Source organism: Eulemur rufifrons, chromosome 5 (genome assembly GCF_041146395.1).
Source record: "Eulemur rufifrons isolate Redbay chromosome 5, OSU_ERuf_1, whole genome shotgun sequence".
In the NCBI taxonomy this organism is placed as follows: Eukaryota; Metazoa; Chordata; class Mammalia; order Primates; family Lemuridae; genus Eulemur; species Eulemur rufifrons.
Genome location: NC_090987.1, coordinates 22,247,602 through 22,267,710, shown reverse-complemented (window position 1 = coordinate 22,267,710; position 20,109 = coordinate 22,247,602). Strand labels below are relative to the sequence as shown.

Sequence of the window (20,109 nt, the reverse complement as noted above, 5' to 3'; positions counted from 1 at the left end):
TGGATGTGAAAAGCCAGGGTGGTGTCTTGGTACAGCTCCGGAGCCAGGAGGAGAGAGATCTTGCTCTAGGTCTAACTCTGTCTCTAACCAACTGTGTAGCCATGGCAAGAACCTGCAGCTCCTTATCTGCATCAGGCCATTTTAAGGGCCTTTAAACATAAATATTCTACAGTCATCTATTTAATTAAGAATGAAGAAGAACCATGAAGTAGAAGAAACATAGTGCTAATTACAAGCATCACCTAATTAGACTAACAGACTGGATGATCTCTTTTTATTAATAAATATTTGCTGTTTGAGGTTTCCATGTTTTTGAGTATTTAACTCTGATCAAATTGTTTCAGCAAATATATACAGAGCTTCTGCTGGGTGTGTGCAAATGCAAAGTGCTGATAAATATCACATAATCACCTGGGAAATGACATTATTGAAATGTTTAGAAGGGCTACTGGAACTATGGGTGACACTGTTTTCTAAATATTTTTAACTTTTTGTGATGTTGCAATATTACTTTCCTATTAAAAATTGAAGGACTACCACAAGGATAGCAAATAGGTTATCTCAAGTGCCAGTTCTGATCAATTGGTAATGTCTGCTTGGAGTGCTATAGTGAGGGCTACAAGCTCATTTCAGACTCAGTGGGACAGAATGTTGTGATCACTTAGTAATGTCTGTCATGGGAAAAGGACAAGACACGTGTTATGTATTTGCCAACACTCTGCTCCTATAACCTAGAAGCAAAATGGCTTCCCTTTGGCTCTTTAAATATGGATCGTGGACTCCAGATTAAAGGCATAGACCCTCCCCTACTGTTCTTAAAGAAAGACAGAGGAGTCATGAGGTAGCAGCCAAGTGTGGCTGCAAGAGCCCAGATCCAGCTTTCCTTTAGGGGAGGATTTTATGCATAATTTGAGGACACCAAGAGGATATTCATTAATTTCGGGGAGGCTCTGGAGAACTATTGCTCAGTGAAGATTCTTCTCATCCCCTCAGAGCCAACCTAAAGACATACAAATCTCCTTCCCTCCCCTCCATACCCATCCCAGTAGAGCTCTAGCATCACCCCTTGGCAATGGGTCCTTCAAGCCAGTCTTGAGTCTGGTACCTTCTAATCCACTCTGGCTTTCAGAGGGGACTCATGACACACAGCAGCCAAGACTCTCAGCTCATGGGCCAGCCCCCAACCCATTAGCCCACCCAGTAGGAAATGGCCTCCCCAGGATGGAGAGCTGGTCAGCACTCACTGCTCATAATCCTCCGCACCGTGGGGCCTTCTGCTGTCATTTCCCTCACAATCTCGTTGTCATCCTCGTTGGCATCCAGCCAGCGGTTGCAATTGAAGTTATACTTGTCCTTGTTCAGAGTGTTCATCAGGGTCATCTGGAATGAATTCCTGGGGTGAGCAAGTGTGTGCACCAGAGATAGTCACCCATGCCCCGGAGCCCCCACTTCTGCTATCTCATTGCAGGGAGGCCAAGGCCATCTCCTGGAGGTGATCCTTGTGGAAGGCAGAGAGCCAGGTTAGTGGCTTTTTTCCTGATCCCCTGGAGACCCACTTGCCTGGCAGCCAGGTAATTGGGCAAAACATAAGCCCCTGAACATCTGAGCATTTTTTCAGTCTACTTTGGAAGTCCTCCTCCCATTTCTCCCTATCAGGAAGTCCCTGTTGCCTATATCCAAATTCAGGTCTCACCACAACCCTTTTGTACCCCACCCCCAATAAATACAGAGGCAAATTTATGTGACAGGGTCATAGAAAGGGACCATTCTGTTTCCTCTCCCAATGATCTCCCAAACCCCAAGATGGTGCATCTCACCCTTTCTAAATGCCATCCAGAACCAGGACTCCTCTTATCATGCCACACCCGGATCTTATAAAACCTGCCGATATCCGGGAGCTCAATCTATGGTGGAAAATAGAAAGGTTTGAGTGGGCATAACGGAGGAAATGCGTTTTTCCTCATAGCTTACCTGCTGTAGGAGGGTACCTGCTGTGGGCTATTTCTTCAGCAGAGACACACCCTGTCACCTGGTGACCCTTGTAACCAGCGGCACCTGAGGGCAAGATAGCCACGTAGAGCTGGGGCTCAGTCCGGGCTGGTGAAACTGAACAAAAAGAACTGACCCACAGTGGGATCCAGCCTGAAGTAGCTCCTCCGAGCCATGAACTTCCAGTACCAAAATCTATAAGGCAGCCCTGCAAATTCACACAGGCCCACAGCCCCAGGACTCTGCCGGGCACTGAAACAGACAAAAAGATAAATACAGCAGTCGTGGCCTTTCCCTAGGGCCACCATCTGTCAGGGAAGACAAATACATAAAGAGCGATGAACTGAGTGCTATGATACGGGCAGCAATGGGGTGTTCTGAGCGGAGAGCGGCAAATTACAAATTATTCCTATCTAAAGGGTGAAGTAGCACTTCTGTTGGGCAAAAAAACAAACAAACAAACAAACAAAAAAAACACCAAAAAACAACCAAACCCTTGCTCTAGTTATATATATACTGAAATGTTTTAAAGCTAAATTTATTTTTAAATGTTCTAAAATTCATACTTTCCCTTATTTATTTATTTTTATTTTTTTGTTGAGACAGAGTCTCATTCTGTTGCCCAGGCTAGAGTGCCGTGGCGTCAGCTTAGCTCATAACAACCTCAAACTCCTGGGCTCAAGCAATCCTCCTGCCTCAGCCTCCTGAGTAGCTGGGACTACAGGCATGTTCCACCATGCCTGGCTAATTTTTTCTCTACATATTTTTAGTTGTCCATAAACTTTCTTTCTGTTTTTTTAGTAGAGACAGGGTCTCGCTTTTGCTCAGGCTGGTCTCAAACTCAGCTCAAACGATCCACCCGCCTCGGCCTCCCAGAGTGCTAGGACTATAGGCGTGAGCCACCACACCCGGCCTGTACTTTCTCTTAAATTTGGTCCTAACTCTAATTGAATCAAGATTGGGCCAGTCTGACACTCACTCTGCTCAGGGTCTCTGTCCTGCAATGATTCCCAGATGTCTAAACCCATTCTTTCCATACTTGCTTCCTCCCCCAGGCTCGGGTCTAGAATGTTTGATTCAGACGAAGGGCCAGATCTAACTCATGCCCCATTCAATACCTTGCCTATAAATCATCAAATTTGTCACCCTTTTCAGGGGCCTAAAATCTCCATTGTACCTTTTTGTCTTCAAACTTGTTCCAACACCTGGCTTAGAGAACCAGAATCTTCATGACCAACACCCCCCTCCCTTCCTTCCCCCTTTCTCCCTCCCGCCCTGTCACACTCCTCTCCTACCCTAAACTTCTCAATTATGCCTGGTTTGAACCACTTGTTGTTGGGATTCAGGAGAATCTCATCCGTCCGTCCCCTCTGCCCGTAAAGCTGGATGAAGATGGGAGAGTTGGTCCCAGCTTTCTTCAGGTCAGTTGTCCAGACCCACAAGGACCAAGGGAATTCTACGAGACAGGTCAAGGTGCACCATAAACTTCAGGAAGCGAACAGATTTTCATGTGCCCAGTGGGGAAAATCCAAAGTGATCAGGACTGAAGGGCAGGCTGTCCACAGGTGTGTCCCACTCTCAGACACTGATTATGACAAGTGCCAAATGTAGAAAGGTAAAGATTCCTTGCTATTAAAATTAGGATGCCTTAATGGGTTTTTTTTTTGTTTTTTTTGTTTTTTTTTTAATGGCTAAAGCCTACTAGTATGCTTTAAACGTGGGGAAGAGTTGACCACGCACCCTATGCCCAGTACATTCAGGGTGCACTGTAGTGAGCCACTCAGGTTAACACCTCGCCCATCGCTGCAACTTATTCAGTCTGGGGACACTGGAGTCAGCCTTGGTGGCAGGCGTGTAACTCTATATGGCTGGTACCTTGGAGAATTGAGCTGCCTGGGGGGTCTTTCCCCTCCTTTCTAGAGGAGAACTGAGAAATAGGAGTGGATCGCCCTCACGGCTTCTGCCCAGTGGTCTGACACCCTGGCCCTGTCTGGGAGGCCTCTGGGTTGTGAGTCTCTTCCACTTACTTTTCAGCCGCTTCTTCCTGAGAGACATCATCTCGTAGAGCTGCCTCTCGATCAGCCCGTCCACTTTCTTCTCATCCAGCCAGTTGCTGCAAGGGAAGGTCTGCTGGATGCCGGTGAAGGGGCACAGGATCACCACCTGGGGAAGCAGAGCACAGCGAGACCCGCACCCGGCCCCAGTTGGGGCCTGTTCACAATGCTCAAAAGCCTCGTAGGCCCCACCTTAAGGAACATCTGTATTAGGACCCTCAAGGTATGACATTTTTTCTGTTGCCTATCTCATTAAATCTTAAATCAAGAAATGCCTCCTCCAGGAAGTCTTCCAAAGTAGGTATCACCCATCCTCCAATTTACTAGTCAAGCCACAAACCTTTTCCTCTATACATAACACCCTCTTTGAACATCATATTTCTTTATGCACATTGTAAAATCTCAGTTAGTCTGAACCAAGTGAACCAGACTACTAAATTAATTCCTTATAATTATCTTATAGGAAAAAGGTAAATCACATGAAATTAATATCTGGCATTTAATACAAAAATCCACTGCCCTCTTCTAGGCTTGATCCCTATTCAACCCTCTCTCCTCCCCCTGTTCTTTCTCTACCCACATTCTGAACCCATGGATTGAGAACATGGCCCAGGCCACAAATATGGATGTTCAAATGCATGTGCCTGGTACGACACAGAATCTTCTATCAGCAAAGACATTTCGACTGTTCACATTACTGGATTCTAAGCTTTATCTTCTTTTGAACTTAAAAACTAATCTGACCTCTCATTGGTCAAGCTTTTGACTACCCATTGTCTTACTGGGTGTTTGTTGTCAGCTGTTCATAGTGACTGCAATTGACTATAACTTCCTTAACTTGAATTCTTACCCTTAGGCATTCCCTGGTATCTCTGAGAACCCACCTAATAGTCATTATCTGACCGTCATGATGAACCGTAACTTACAGGAAACACAAAGGGGAGCGATACTAAGAGATAAGGGAGGGGAGTGTGTACCCCTTCAAAAATCCCAGGGAAACACTCCTCTCTAGAGATAAATGATGGCTCAGGACCACGGATAGCAGCCCCTGAAAACATTTCAGTCTTCGGACACGAATGTATTGGCAATTAATATAGTTCACACATTCAACAAAGCATAATGTTGAGTGAAAGCTATATAATAAATGTATATATTACAGATAATATATATGTAGACAAAATTCAAAATACTGTATGTCTTTTGAGGGAGAGAGGATAAAATGATTGGGGAAGGACACAGAGGAGTTTGAAAAGCATTGGGAATGTTCTATTTCTCAAACTGGGGTGGTAGACAAAATTGAAGTTTGTTTTTTAACATTCTCTATATGTCTTACTTTTATTGTGTATATTCTTTAAAGCATAAGTATTCCACAACATATATTTTTAAATACTTGTTGATTGAAAGAGATTTATAAGCCAGTGTGAAACACCACACCAGGAACCAGGATAGTCTATAACCACCAACTGAGCACCTCTGGGTAAACTACCCTGTGTTTGGCCCTTGGATTCATGTACAGAACAGCATCCATTCCTGACCACCATTAAAACAAGATATTAATAGATGGACATGTTACATCCAAAATGCCCATGTGCTCTGCAACTAGACCAAAGGAACCAGGAAGCTGGGTTCAGCTTAAAGCTTGTATTTGCAAGTTAAAGAAGAGAGGGGCTGAATCAGAGAAGGCTCTCCTCGGGGGCATCCTTTACCTTCTCACAGTACCAGCCTCTGTTGACGCCCACGTTGCCATGCCCGATGGAGACCCGACTCAGGGGGCTAAGGAGGACAGCCAGCTCGATGTGGAAGATGTCTGTGCGGCCTCGGTCAAACACGCCACCCTCCAGGAAGATTTTCCCGCTGTTCTTATTCCCTCTGGCCCCATACATGACCAAGTAGATTTTGGATTTGGTCCCAGCGCCCCGGATATCCCCAGTGAAGACGGTGACAATGTATGTGATAGCTGGTGTGGAAACAGCGGGTGGAGAGGGTTCAATGTGAGCTGCATTATCATACCCACCCCCATCCTGTACCAGGCTACGACACCCCCGAAGTCCTCCCGCCACATATCCTCCTCTGCATCGTGTGCTCCTCCCGCAGATGACATCCCAGGTCCCTCTCAACCTCATTTCCTCTTTTCCAGAGATTTTGTGTCGGTGCATCTGAGCTTGAGAATAAACTGCATGTATTATTACAGGAAACCGTCAGTGCCAATTACAGGAAACTAATAAGACGAAGGGGAAACTTGGGTTGGCTAAGAATAGTACTTATTATTAATGATAATTACCATGTGTACATTATTAATAGCTGCCAGATGAATTCTGTTATGTCTAATCTAATTATAATAGTCAACTCCATTAATGGAGATTTATATTCAGGGCTATCTGATGCACTTCGCTTGCTCTTTTGCTGATAACTTTAAACTATCACTTTTAACGGAGGGCATTGACGTCCTCCTTTGCCACCTGACGTGGTAGGGTGAAGGGGGATTGAGGGAGAGAGGGAACACTGTAAGGTGGGTTATTTTGGGTCTTAGTCAGTTAGGAGGCAATATGAGAATATGAAATTCTGAGGAAGAGCCAGCAAGGGGAGATTGAACTCCGAGATAGGGCAAAGTAAGAAAAAACCCCAAAGGCGAACATTTGGACAGGCAATTGTGCCAAAGTCTGGCCTATGTTCTTTGGGTCTAAGGCCATTGGCACTTTAGGCCTTATTAATTCCCCTTTCCATCCCCAAGCCTACTCTATGCCACACTTCATCCAATGGCCCCAGAGAAATAAAAATCCCAACTATCTTTGGGAGATGGTACATGCAACTACATGGCTGCATTGTTCATTCACACATTTACACCGACTTTTGTTCAGCAAACATTTACTGAGTGCTTACTAGATGCCAAGCCTTCAGGAGTTTATAAAGATAAAAAGGAATGGTCACCGCTCTAAAAAAGTGTGTCTCGAGCTTCATTCCTCCAAGACACACGGACTGATGGTATTCTCACCCCAGACATACTTCCAGAGTCTGGGTCATGAGCAATCCCAGCTGCTGTCATTTCTCCTCTTCTTCCATCGCTGGGAGACGAGTACTAGTGACACATCCAATGGGATTATCTTAAATCTGTTTTGGTAGGTTTCTAAGTAAACTTTCATTACAAATAACTTATGACCCGCCTCACAATGAGCAGGCCATGATGCTGAGGTTGAAAAGCGCTGCAGCAGAGGAGCATTCAGTCTCCTAAACAAAGGCCAGCCCAGGACGTGCAGAGCAAAGGAAGGGAGAAATTACCCGGCCCAGAGGAGTCCGGGGAGGGCTCGGAGGAAGTGATGGGAAGCAGGAATTTGAGAAGGAGGAAGAAGAGAAAAGATTTTACAGGCTGAAAAGAAAGTAAGTTCCAAGGATAAAGGGAGAGAGAGTAAGGCAACCAGGACAGGGCTTGGGTGCAGGAGAGAGAAGGCATGTGGACGAGGTGTGGGGAGAACGGAAGGCACGAGGGTGCAGTGGGCGAGAGGGTGTGGGAAGACTCTGCTGATAGGATAAACTGGAGCCCAACTGTGGAGCAATTTGCATATTATCCTACAGAGTATAGGCTTCATGCAGCGATGAGCCACGGGAGGTTCTGCAGTGTGCACAACATCAACATCGATTTTCTAGAACATCCACGGCCCCATCTGCCATTCCTGGAGTGGGAAGTTTTCCATGGAATTCACACAGGGTAGGGCTTTAGGAAACAGACAAAATCCTAGATATGTTACTTTCCAGCTGTGTGACCCTGGACAGACCTCTTAGCTTCTCTGTGCCTCAGTTTCCTCATCCATGAAACAGGAACAATAACAGTTCCTACATTATAGGGTGGTTGTGAGGGGCAAAGGACACTAAGCGGGTCAGATGCCTCACAGAGGGTCTGGCAAATAGTAAACATTCATTAGGAGGAGGTGTTAAGAGTAAATCAATGTCCTCGTGTTAAACATCCACATTTATCACAAGTTCACATTCTGGCTTCACCCTATTGATAACTTCCTTTGTCCTGGGCAGTTAGTGTCTGCTCTGTGGCATTGCCCCAGGTTCCCTGGCATCAACAGAGCCCTGGCTGCAGCCCAGATGAACAGAACGTTTTCAGGAGCAAGAGCAATGCTGCCTGCACACCTGGCTGGAGCCTGCTTTACCGCGGGCCTCCAAGTGCACAGGTGAGAACACTGACCCACAGGTGGAAAGTGAAATAGCCAGTTGGGCCTCCCCTTTCTTCACATGTACCTGTGGTCTCAGCTCCGCCCACTAAGATATCTCTTTGGATTTTGCCATCATCTTCATCCAAGGCCAGCCAGCGGTTAAGGGGGAAGTCATATTTTCTTCTGTTCCCAATATCTTCAATGACAATCTGGGAAGGAGAAGAGAGGGAAGGAATGTGGGTAAGCGTTGCTGAGGATGCACCTGGTGATCTAACCCGATTCTCCAATCACCTGAGTGCTCTCCAAGAACATAATCTCATCTCCTTGGTGGTCCAAGGAAAGCTTATCACAAGGACACATCTGTGTCCAGGAAAACCTGGCAAAGCCTAGAGTCACACAGGGATGACTGCCAGTTACCTCCTACTTGGATTTCTGAGCCACTGCGCCCTCCACTGCTGCAGATCATTTTAAAAATTGAAGGAAGAAACTTGGCAGAATGTGCCCCATGAGACTAGAACGCAAGACCTGGCAGCCTGGACTTGCAAACTGGGACGAGATCATCACCTTCCTCACACACTGAAGGTTGGGATCCTGACCTCATTGGTAAGAAGCAGAGTTCATGCAGTGGGAATTGTGAGCCTCACATTGGCACTGAGAATCCGAGGATCTGACAATCAGGTCAGGAAACAGCAGCCACTGACAGTGAGATGAATGGAATTGGCCGTGTGTGAAGCCAAGGGGACTCCCATGTGAACCAGGTTAGTGAGGCTGAGATAAGGGTGTCCTCTGGAATGTCCCAAGAAGCTGAGGTGCTCTCCCAAAATGTGCCAGGAAGCCCCAACTGAAAACTCGCTCTAAGATACGCAGGATCATTAACTGGTACGTGGCCTCCAGCCAGAGCACTGTGCAGGCAGAGGGTAACCTTTTTACTATCCATATATACCCCATAACATCAGGTCGTATACCTTACATATACACAATAATATTTATTTTTTAAAAAATCAATCACTTTAGACAGCCTTAAGATGATAAAATGCTAACAAGACCACACAAGCACCTGGTAGCTTTGTAAAATATTGGAGACAATACAGTAAAAACCAAAAAGCATTAGAGCAAAAATACACTTTAATGGTTGTCACCATATATACTCGAACTGCACAGCCTTCTGCTTTACATTATTCCCACAGGGAATTCTGTCTCAAATTAAGTGAATTTCAAATTATGTAGATTTTTAGGAGCGTATCTCTTAACTAACATGCCACCAACCTGCATGAAAGACCTGGCAGTTGGAATAAGAAAAGAAACCATCACATCAGGGCAAAACTGTACCAGGACAGTGCCAGCTGGGATCTGAGCATTGAACTAGGAGCCTCCACTTGGCCCCGCATATGAGAAGGGAATTCAGTAATTACCCAGCTGGAGTAGGTAAGGATGAAAATAGAAGGAGGAGGAGAAGGAGGAGGAGAAAGAAGAAGGAGAAGAGAGATTTAATAAATATGTCCTATGTGCCAAATGAACCTTGACTATTGTCAGACACTAAATATGGGTAGGACCTACCTCATTTGAAGTTGGATAAAGAGAAAACACCAACTTAAGGCCTTAGGGAAAAGTACTCCTGAATCAAAGACAGAGATCATTCCAAAGAATCAGAAGAGCAAAATTCTGGAAATGACTTAACATAGGACACAGAAAAAGAGTTCAGGAAACTGGGATGCTTGATAGAATACAAGAAGATTTAGTCTTTTATGAAATAGGAATAAACATCTTTAGGGATAGAAGGGACTACAATGAGATGAGATATTACCTCATCTCATCGTGTCCCTTCTCTAATGAGAAGGTAGTAAGATGACATTAAAAGATAACTAAACTAAATAAGAAAAGGTATCAAGAAAAGTAAAACTACATAACAGTAAATACATCAAAGTTCTTACAATTCTGTATGTCCTTTAACCTATTCCTAGGAATTTATTGTAAGAAATAATCATGGATGTACACAAGGATAAGGTACAAGAATGTTTGTAATAGCACTATCTATAGTATAATAGTATACTATATATTATATAGTACAATTATATAGGTTGAGAATCCCTAATCCAAAAATTCGAAATCTGAAATGCTCTAAAATCTGAAACTTTTTAAGTGGCAACATCATGATACAAGTGGAAAATATCACAACAGACCTTAGGTGATGGGTCACAGTCAAAACATAGTCAAACCTTTGTTTCGTGCAGAAAATCACAAAAATATTGCATAAAATTACCTTCAGGCTATGTGTATAAAGTGTATATGAAACATAAATAAATAAATTTCATGTTTAGACTTGGGTCCCATTTCCAAGATTTCTCATTATGTATATGCAAACATTCCAAAATCCAAAAAAATCTGAAATCTGAAATGCTTCAGGTTCCAAGCATTTCAAATACGAGATATTCAAACTGTATAGCATAATATATGTTTTATATATTATATAATAGTACAATATATAGAATAATAATTTTGAGGAAAAAATAGAAACATTCAGCAAAAAAGATTGGTTTAATAGGTTATGGTAGAGCAGTACAATGAAATACTATTATAGTCATTAAAAATTATAGTGTAAAATATGCATGTCATTCTATTTAAATAACATGAGGAAAACATGCATTTTATATTTAAAAGTGAAAACAAAGCACTTTGTAAAACATTGTGTTCATTATGACCCCATTTTTAAAAAATGACATATATATTAATAGAAAAATGACTAGAGGATATTTATCAAAATATTAACTGGTTATGTTTGGGTGGTGAAATTATGAGTGGTTTATATTATCTTTTTTGTTTATTTATATTTTCTTTTTTTTTTTTGGAGACAGAGTCTCACCCTGTTGCCCGGGCTAGAGTGAGTGCCGTGGCGTCAGTCTAGCTCACAGCAACCTCAAACTCCTGGGCTTAAGCGATCCTACTGCCTCAGCCTCCCGAGTAGCTGGGACTACAGGCATGCGCCACCATGCCCGGCTAATTTTGTGTATATATATATTTTAGTTGTCCATATAATTTCTTTCTATTTTTAGTAGAGACGGGGTCTCACTCTTGCTCAGGCTGGTCTCGAACTCCTGACCTCGAGCGATCCACCCGCCTCGGCCTCCCAGAGTGCTAGGATTACAGGCGTGAGCCACCGCGCCCGGCCTGTTTATTTATATTTTCTAAACTTTTTACAATGAGCATAGATTACTTTTGTAAGAAGAAAAAAATAATTAAACACATACATAACTGAAATGCACATTGACAGGAAAAAGGAATGAAACTCATAGCATGAAAAAGCAAATCGATGTAGGGGTGGGGATTTGATAAGTTCTCAAGGAATGCGAAGAAAATAGAGATAAAAAAAGAGTGTCAACTGAAATTAAGGCTGTTGAGGCAGAAATAATTTGATGAAAGTTTATGGAAAGCCAAATTTGAGGATAGACCCAGAAAAACACATCAACAAAGTTAAGTGTGTTCCAAAGTCTGTTATAAGTTGAAATACTTTTATAAGAAAGTTTACGAAAAGGGAGGGGGACTCCTCATATCAGAGTTGTCTTTTTTCATTGGAGGGTACAATACAGAGGTTATAGTCATTGGCTACAGATGACAACATACAGGCTAAAATATTTTACACACAAGAGAATCAGTAAAACTTCATGATTCAGAACAAATGACTATCCTTTTCAGTGTCACTAGGTTATGTATGAATCAGTATATCAACAATTTGAGGAACTCACAGTAATATTTGAGAGACTCATTACTCCCTGAGGAGTGAAGAAGGACAAAAAAAAAGATTTGAGGGAGTCACAATAAGATTCTTTACTCAGGAACAAGTTGTAAACCACAAATCATGAGACCTTCCCCAGGCCGTTAGAACACACTTCATCCTTTAAGTATAGGGGGTACATGACTGAACCCTTTCCTGGCATGGCCTTAGGTCCTGTTTATAATTTGATATCTTGTTGCCACAAAGGAGTCCATTCTGTCAGTTTTATGACAACTATTTTAACATTAATGCTGGTCAGTTGTGTCCAAAACCCAAAGGGAGGGGGTATAACGAGGCGTGTCTGACCTCCTATCCTGTAATGGATGGGAACTCAGTTTTTAAGGTTTCTCTGGGGTCCCCTTGGTCAAGAGTGGATCTGTTCAGTCAGTTGGGTATCTGAGGATTTTGTTTTTAGTTTACAGGAGTAAAAGTAAAACTGAGAGTTTTGGAAGACAGAGAATGGAAATCCAATAGCTGGATAATTGGTGTTCCTGAGGAAAAGACCGGAACAAATGCCCTCCAAGCAAGAATCTAGTACATCATAGGAAATCTCTTTTCTGATCTATTAACTAACTATAAACAAATAAACAAATATCCTACCCATCAGACAGAAAAGACCTACCATGTTCCAGAGAAATTAAAAACAAACACAAAAGAAAGGAAGGAAGGAAGGGAGAAAGAGAGGGAGAAATGTAGGGAGGATGAACTAACATAGGCTGCACTTCTAGATGCTGTCTGGCAAGACTTTTGAATTATAAATATAAAGGGAAAAAAATCTTGCAAGCATCCTGGCAGAAAAAAAATTAGGTTACCCAGAAAGAAACAAAAGTCTGCTTGGCCTCAATATCAAATTTCAGAATTCAGTGGAATAAGATCTACCGAGTTTTAAAGGAAAAAAGTATTCTCCCCCATAGATCTCACACCTTGCCAAGCTGCCCTTTAAGCATGAAGGCAAAAAGGAATATGTCTTGACACGTGAACCTGCCTCCTTCATGAGAGCACAGTGAGTGAATGAACCCATGTGACCAAGAAGGAACCTGAGCTCAAGAGGGTGCAACTGTTTGCTCTTTGCAGCTCTAAACTTGTGTGTTCACTCACACCATCTTATTTTTCAGGATAAAGGGACTGGATCTCAAGGTACTTGCTCCATGCCCTATCCTGGCTGAAGTCATATAATGCACCTGGCTCTTCTCCTTCCTCTGCCAAATTGAATAGAAAACCACCCTGAAAACACACTTCTGTCTGTGTATTGGTTGTTTGTATTCTGGGCTCCTGCTCCATTTCTTCCTCAATCCAAGCAGCAGTTCCCCTTAGCCTTCTGGTACCCTGTTCAGCACCAGGTTTGCTGCTCTTGGGACCTGTCAAGCCCTTCCTTTCCAAAGGAACATTAGCCATTCCTTGCTCCATTGATTAAATGCCCAGTCCAACAACCAGGGAGGTGCCCTCAAGGACTTTCAGGCTAGTTATGGAAAAAAGAGTGGCAGACACTCTAGGATGCTCACTCAACACCCTCCTTTTTGGTCTACTTCTATTACAAAAGCCAGAAAGCTAACTGCTTGCTTTCCCAGTTTCCAATGCACCTAGGTAGCCACGTAACACATTTCTGGCCAATGAAACATAGCCAGAAGTTCCAGGGAGGGCTCTTTCAAAATAAGGCAAGACCTAACAGAAAAAAAACCTTTTTATCCCCTTTGTCAAAGCCTTTATCCCCTTTGTCTTTCTCTCTCTTCCTGTCTGGAACACAGATAAGGTGCCTGAGAGTTAGCAGCTATCATGTGATTATGAGGCAACAAGTTGGAGGATGAAAGCCACATGTACTTGGTGACACAGTGAGAGAGCAGGTTCCTCAGAAAGCAGCCACACCAGCCCTGAGCTGACCATGTCTGTATTTCCTGTGAGATGAAAGAATAAGTCCCTAGTCATTTAACATCACACTTTAATTTTCTGACACTTGCAGCCAAATACATTCCTAACTGGCTGTGCAAGAAGATAAATGACGTTAAGCAATAACAAAACCTTAACTATCAAACAGCCTCATTCTTTCTAGTCCAATTGTTATAAATCTGAGAGTTTTCTGTTTTAAGCAGTAAGATCTTTTTCAAAATATTTTTCAAAAATATGTAACATATTAACCTTTTCCCATCATTCTGTGATGAGCTGAAATACATTGATGTTGTAATAACCGAAGGAAACACGTGCAAAGGGCTGGCAGCCTGTTTTGTAAACGACTGCAGATTTCTGTGAATTTTTAATATTCTTTTGGCATTTTATATCTTCTCTGACTCCCGCTTACTGTTCTCGGTAACCCTACCTAACACAGTGCCTCTTTCCCCTTCTAATTTTCTACTCTAGGGTTACAGTTACAGGTAGCAAGTTTGCTAGAGGGATTGTATGTACGCCCTAGACTCTGAGGCAGCTTGTTTCAAAACCAGGGCAGGGCAAGATAGAGCCGGGGCAGGAGCTTTCCTCGTGAACGTTAAACTAGATACATCTTAGCTGCTCAGAAGCCTTTTTGCTTTCTTCTTAATTCTTAACGTTGTCCTGGATGGATGAAACTGTAAGGGACCTGAGATCCAGAAATTTAGGGTACAAAGTGACAGCCTGAGCTAAGTAAGTTACAAGAAAGCATAGGATTTGGGTCCAGTGAATGCTGTAAGTGAGCAGGGTAATGAGCTTTCATGGGAAGGAGGGGTTCTGGTGGGCTGGAGTCAGGGAAGGCTTCATGGCAGAGCCTTGTAGGATAATGAGGCCCTGGCTGGGTTTGGATGAGAGAGCTGGGCTTTCTAGGAAGGGCCAAGTCTTGGAGACATGAGGAGGGCAGCATGGTTGGCCTGCCGGCTTAGGCAGGAGAGTGGATGCAGACAGACCTAGAGGGGAAAGTTGGGGCTGCGATACAACCCTCTGAAGAGCCAGAATCCCCCTCTTGGGGCATAGAAACCATAGACAAGCAGCTGAACGCACCTTGGCCAGGAACCAGCCTGCAGAACTGCCCTTGTTGTTGTGGCCAATATTGATCTTCATCAGCTGTCCCAGATCCGGGGCATCCAGCATGAACTTGTCTTCAGCTCCCTTTTCAAAGTTGTCCTTTTCATTTTCCAGCCTACGCTCTCCTGTGTGCACAGACATGCAAGGGAATTACAAAGAAGACCAGAAGAGAAGAAAGAACCAACTCCAAGCCTTCGCGGTCCACCCACTGAAAGACGCTCTTCCAAAGTCAACAAGGGCGGCTTCCTCCTGGGATCTAAGGGCTCCTCACATCCCTCCAGCCTCTGGGCAAGGCAGAGGTTTGCCTCGTGTGTGGCTTGTGTCCAGGTCCTATCACTGGGCTTCTGATTTTTTTGCCTTAGTGTGGGGTCTCCATCCTAATAAACTGATTTGTACCCCCATCCATAGACCCGAGGCCCTGCCTTGCCATGCCAGCTGCTTGTCCTCAACTGGAACTTAACTGTCATAGTTGGTATAGGGGCTGTGGCTGAGACCTTGACATCAGCCCACAGACTTCCTTAGACCTGACTCCTTTTCTGCAAAACAGTGAAGGTAACCATTATCAGATGCTGCTGGTTGCTTAACATAGTTTGTTTTTTTTTTCCCCCTTCCTTATTCTTTGCCACAATTCAAGAAGGAGGCATTATTAACTCTGTCTTCCAAAGGAAGAAACAGAGACTTAGAGAAGTTAAATAACATGCCAAAGTCACACAGGTTATATGCACATAATTAGGACTCAAATTCTAACCTGCTCTTTCTGCTTTTCAGTTTTCCATTTTTATGTGTCTACAAGTCAAATTAACCCTTACAATCCCTGTTGAAGCAACAACTTTTTGCTTAAACCATCCTGTGTTCTTTCTTTTTTAAAATGTAATGCCTTAAATTTTAAAAAATTTTAAATTATGGCAGTTCAAACATATACAAAGTAATAGAAAATAATATAGGGCATTCATGTACCCGCCCTCCAGATTTAAGAGGTATAATAGATAATAAGATTTTATCTAGTTTGCTTCAGACCTTTCTCGTTTCTTAAGGAAATGAAACACGACAGATATGCCTAAGGCCTCACAGTTCATCTCTTCCCTTCTGATTCCTTCCCAAAATAAACACTATCCTCAACTGGGTGTGTATCATGCCCATGAATTTTTGTTTGCATATGTATGCGTCTATAAAGAAGATATACTACTTTTGTATGTTTTAGAATTTAACGTAATGTTATCATAGTGCACATCTCTCTACCTCAAGTTCTTCATCTGTACAACGGGGATGAAAACAGTGCCCACCTCCTAGGGATTACTGTGACAGTGACTGAATTAATACACACAGCACTTAGGACGGCACCCGGAGCATGACAGGCACTGTGACAGTGTCATTGCTGCTGGGGTGGTCACTACTGTTCCTGTTATCATCACATAGCCTTGTGCAACTTGCTTTTTTTCAGTGACTATGATGCTTTTGAGATTACTCTGTGGATGCTAGTAACTTTAGTTCATTCATCTGACCACTGTATGATAGTCACTGAATGAAGAAAACACTATTGTCTATACATTCTTCCACTGATGGACATTTAAGTTGTTTCTAATTTTTTTGCTATTGCAAATAGCACTGAAATGGACTCTTTTGTACCTTTCTCCTGCTGCACATTCATAAGAACTGCTCTGAGCAGACACCTGCAAGCAGAGTTTCTGGGCCCTGGGGTGTGCTCACCTTCAGTTCGTTAGGTGTTGCAAAATTGCCCTCTGGTTGTACTACGTTAATCACCACCAGGAGTGTATGAGGTTTCCCATCACCCACAAGCATCATTAACATATATATTTTTAAATTTTTATTCAATGTGTGTACAATGGTATTTTGTTGTGGTTTTAATTTGCATTCTTCTACTTCTTTGGAGAGATTGAGCATATGCTCATATATATTTTATATATATATATTATATATACACAAATATATGCCATTTAGGCCTTGCTCTTCTGTAGTTTTTCCATTCATATCTTTTATTCCATTTTTCTATTGTCTTTTCTCTGTCTATTTTTTTTATCATATAAACATTTTCTCGTTTTAATGGACTTTAGTTTATCAATATTTTCCTTTGCTTTCCAATTCAACAAATGAAATGTTTAAGAAACCCCATCCCTAAATTGAGATCAAAAAGATAATCCTTTAAACTTTCTTATAAAATGTTTATTGTTTTGCTTTTTTACATTTAAGTATTTAGCCCATCTGAAATTTATTTTTGTGCATGGTGAAAGGTAGGGATCTAATTTTATCTTTTTTCATATGGTTAGACAATTATTCCAACACCAGTAATTGAACATGTCATCTTTTCCCTCTGATCTATAATGCCATTTCTACATGTGTTTCTAGACTATTCACTCTGTTCCCTTGCTCTGTTTTGTTTATCTTTCTACCAGTATCACACTGTTTGTGTTTTTAGAGATCTATAATGTCTTAAAATCTGGCAGGGTAAATATTTCCACATTATTAATTATTTTCATTATTCAAAATCATCTTGGCAATATTTAGCCCTTTATGGTTTTGTAGGGAATTTTAACAATAGTTGAGGTTGTGAGGTATTGCACTTATGGAACAACCCAGGAAATTTTGACATTTTAATGAATTTGAGTCTTTTCTCATCCATGATTTACATATTCTTGTATATTAGTCAACAAAAAATTTATATTTTTTCAGAATATTTTTATAATTGTTCTTAGTCACCTTATAATTGATAATGTAGATAGTATATTTTTTAATGTTTGGAATGCTTATTTTTATTAATTTTTGTATATTAATATTGTATCCAGCACCTTTATTAAACATTCTCTCCTCTTGGTTCTAATGATTGGTAAATTCTCCTGGGTTTTGTAGATGCTCATTATTTTTTATTAAAATGAACATTTGTTTCTTCATTTTCAACCATTATAGCTTTTATTTCTTTTTCTTGTCCTTTTTTTGTTTTTGTTTTTGTTTTTTTTTCTGCCTTAGGACCTTCAGCACTGTGATGAATAGAAATAATGTTTAGTTAGAATATTTCTTTTGTTCCTGGCTTTAAAGGGAGTACTTTCAAGTTTTCAAAATTAAGCATGATATTTGCCCACATTTTGGTAAATAACCTTATCCTTTTCAAGAAGTTTTCTCTCTATTTCTAGTTTTCTATGTTTTTTTCTAAAGTCATGAGTGCACATTTTCCTGCATCTATCAAGATAATTCTGTGTGTTCTCTTTAATCTGTTACTGTGATAAATTATATGAATTAGTTGACTAATGTTAAATTGTCCTTGAGTCCCTGGAATAAACCTTACAGAGTAGAAATTATGTATCATTTATCTATATGTTTATGAATTTGGTTTGTTAATATTTTATTTAGGATTTTGGGGTCTTTGTTCATAAATGAGATTAATCTGTATATTTCTTTCTCTTAATTTATCTGCCTAATTTTGGTATCAAAAATCATAAAATGAACTAGGGCACATTGCCTCTTTCCCTATTCTTTAAAACAATTTGTATATAACGGAGATTAACAACAGTTTCTTAACTGTCAATCTATTTGGTAGATTTTGCCTGAATAATCTTCTGGGTTTAATGTAATGTATGAATTTTAATTACTGCTCTAATTTCCTTAATGATCACAGGTCTCCTTGGAAACTGGCTACAGCAAATTCTTAAGACAATCCATCCTTTGGAGATGCTGAGGTGAAAGAGCAGGCTACATCCTGTAGTGACAATCACAAGGCTTGGATCCCAGCCTCTTTGCCATGCCTGGGGAGAGCCTTGTGCTCCCCCCAGCATGAATGCTGATATGGCAGAAGACGACGGGAGGCCAAGATTCTCCCATGTCATATTGCTATTGGACCCCAGCCCCAGGAAAGAGGCTAATGCTTCTCCAGTGATGTAGCTTAAAGACTTCACAGCCCAAGAACCAACGTCCCTCTCCCAGGTCTGAGGTCTTGCCATGCAAGGTCCTTGTGGAATGACCAAGTATGTGATGGGTAACAGCAATCTGCATACTTGCTATTGCTCCTGTCTCTGTCAGTTTCCTCAAAAAAATTCTGCCCTAAGTGGTGGTAAGTGGTGGTGGCGGTGGTGGTGATGACATAACATGTGCTACCAGATTATTCACCTTATAGTTTCTTCCTTAATTGATTAATTACTTAGAAATGTACTTTTTAATTTCTAAATGAGGTTATTTGTTGGAGTTTCTTCTAATTTTATTGCCTTATGATCAAAGCATATTGTCTCTGTCATTTGATTCATTTGATTCATTTATGTTTGTTAAGACTTGCTTTGTGGTTTAGTATGTGGTCATTATGTGTTCGATAAGAATGTGTATTCTTTACAAATTGGATGCAGTAATCTATGTACTTTCATTAGATCAAGCTTATTAACTATGTAGTTAAAATCTGCTCCATTCATACTAAATTTTTATTTAGTTTGACTTATCAATTTGACTTATCAATTATTAAGAGTATTGTATTAAAATCTCCCACTATGATTATGTCCTTGTCAAGTTTCTCCAAGAATTTTGTGAATGTTTTGCTTCACATATTTTGAGAATATGTTGTCAAATTTATACAAGTTTAAAATTATTACATTATTCTTTTTGTCATTGTCTAATATACTTTTATTTCTAACAAAGTGGTTTGCCTTTCAGCTTAATTTGCCAGACATTAATATAGCTATGCCAGATTTTTCCCCACTGTTGATATTTTCCTGGTATACTTTATTCCATGCTATTTATTCTCAGACTTTCTGTATCATATATTGTATTTAAGCTAGATTTTTTTTCTTTTCATCTAAGATGAGACTATCTTTTTACTGATGATATTTTAGTTTATTCTATTTATTGTGATTGATACATTTATCTTACTCTTTGCTATTAGCCATGCTTTTTCTTTGCTTCTCTATGCTCATTTCCTGCCTTCTATTGGATTCTTTATTTTTTTTTTCACTCCTTCTGTTGGTTTAGAAGTTATACATTTCTATTGTATGGTGATTACTTTTAAAATTTTAATATACATACTTGACTTATTAAAGGGTACAGTTAATCATTACCTCTACTCTTCTGGGAGTGTGGAGATGGGCACGGACCAAGAACTTTACTATATTTCAACTCTTATCATCCTGTTTCATTCTCAAACATTATTGACTTTAAGTGTTTG

At 41.2% G+C, this 20,109-nt stretch overlaps 1 protein-coding gene across 1 annotated transcript in view; it reads right to left on the bottom strand.

Annotated features, from left to right (window-relative positions):
- Nucleotides 1-20,109, bottom strand: part of LOXHD1 (lipoxygenase homology PLAT domains 1) — a 149,029-nt gene that overhangs the window by 90,170 nt on the left and 38,750 nt on the right. Inside the window, exons 6-12 of the mRNA XM_069467841.1 lie at nt 14,931-15,079; nt 8,286-8,409; nt 5,750-6,000; nt 4,017-4,152; nt 3,285-3,445; nt 1,818-1,904; nt 1,245-1,380 (exon numbers count right to left, since the gene is read on the bottom strand). Coding sequence (XP_069323942.1) covers nt 1,245-1,380; nt 1,818-1,904; nt 3,285-3,445; nt 4,017-4,152; nt 5,750-6,000; nt 8,286-8,409; nt 14,931-15,079 — 1,044 coding nt within the window. The remainder of the gene's footprint in view (nt 1-1,244; nt 1,381-1,817; nt 1,905-3,284; nt 3,446-4,016; nt 4,153-5,749; nt 6,001-8,285; nt 8,410-14,930; nt 15,080-20,109) is intronic.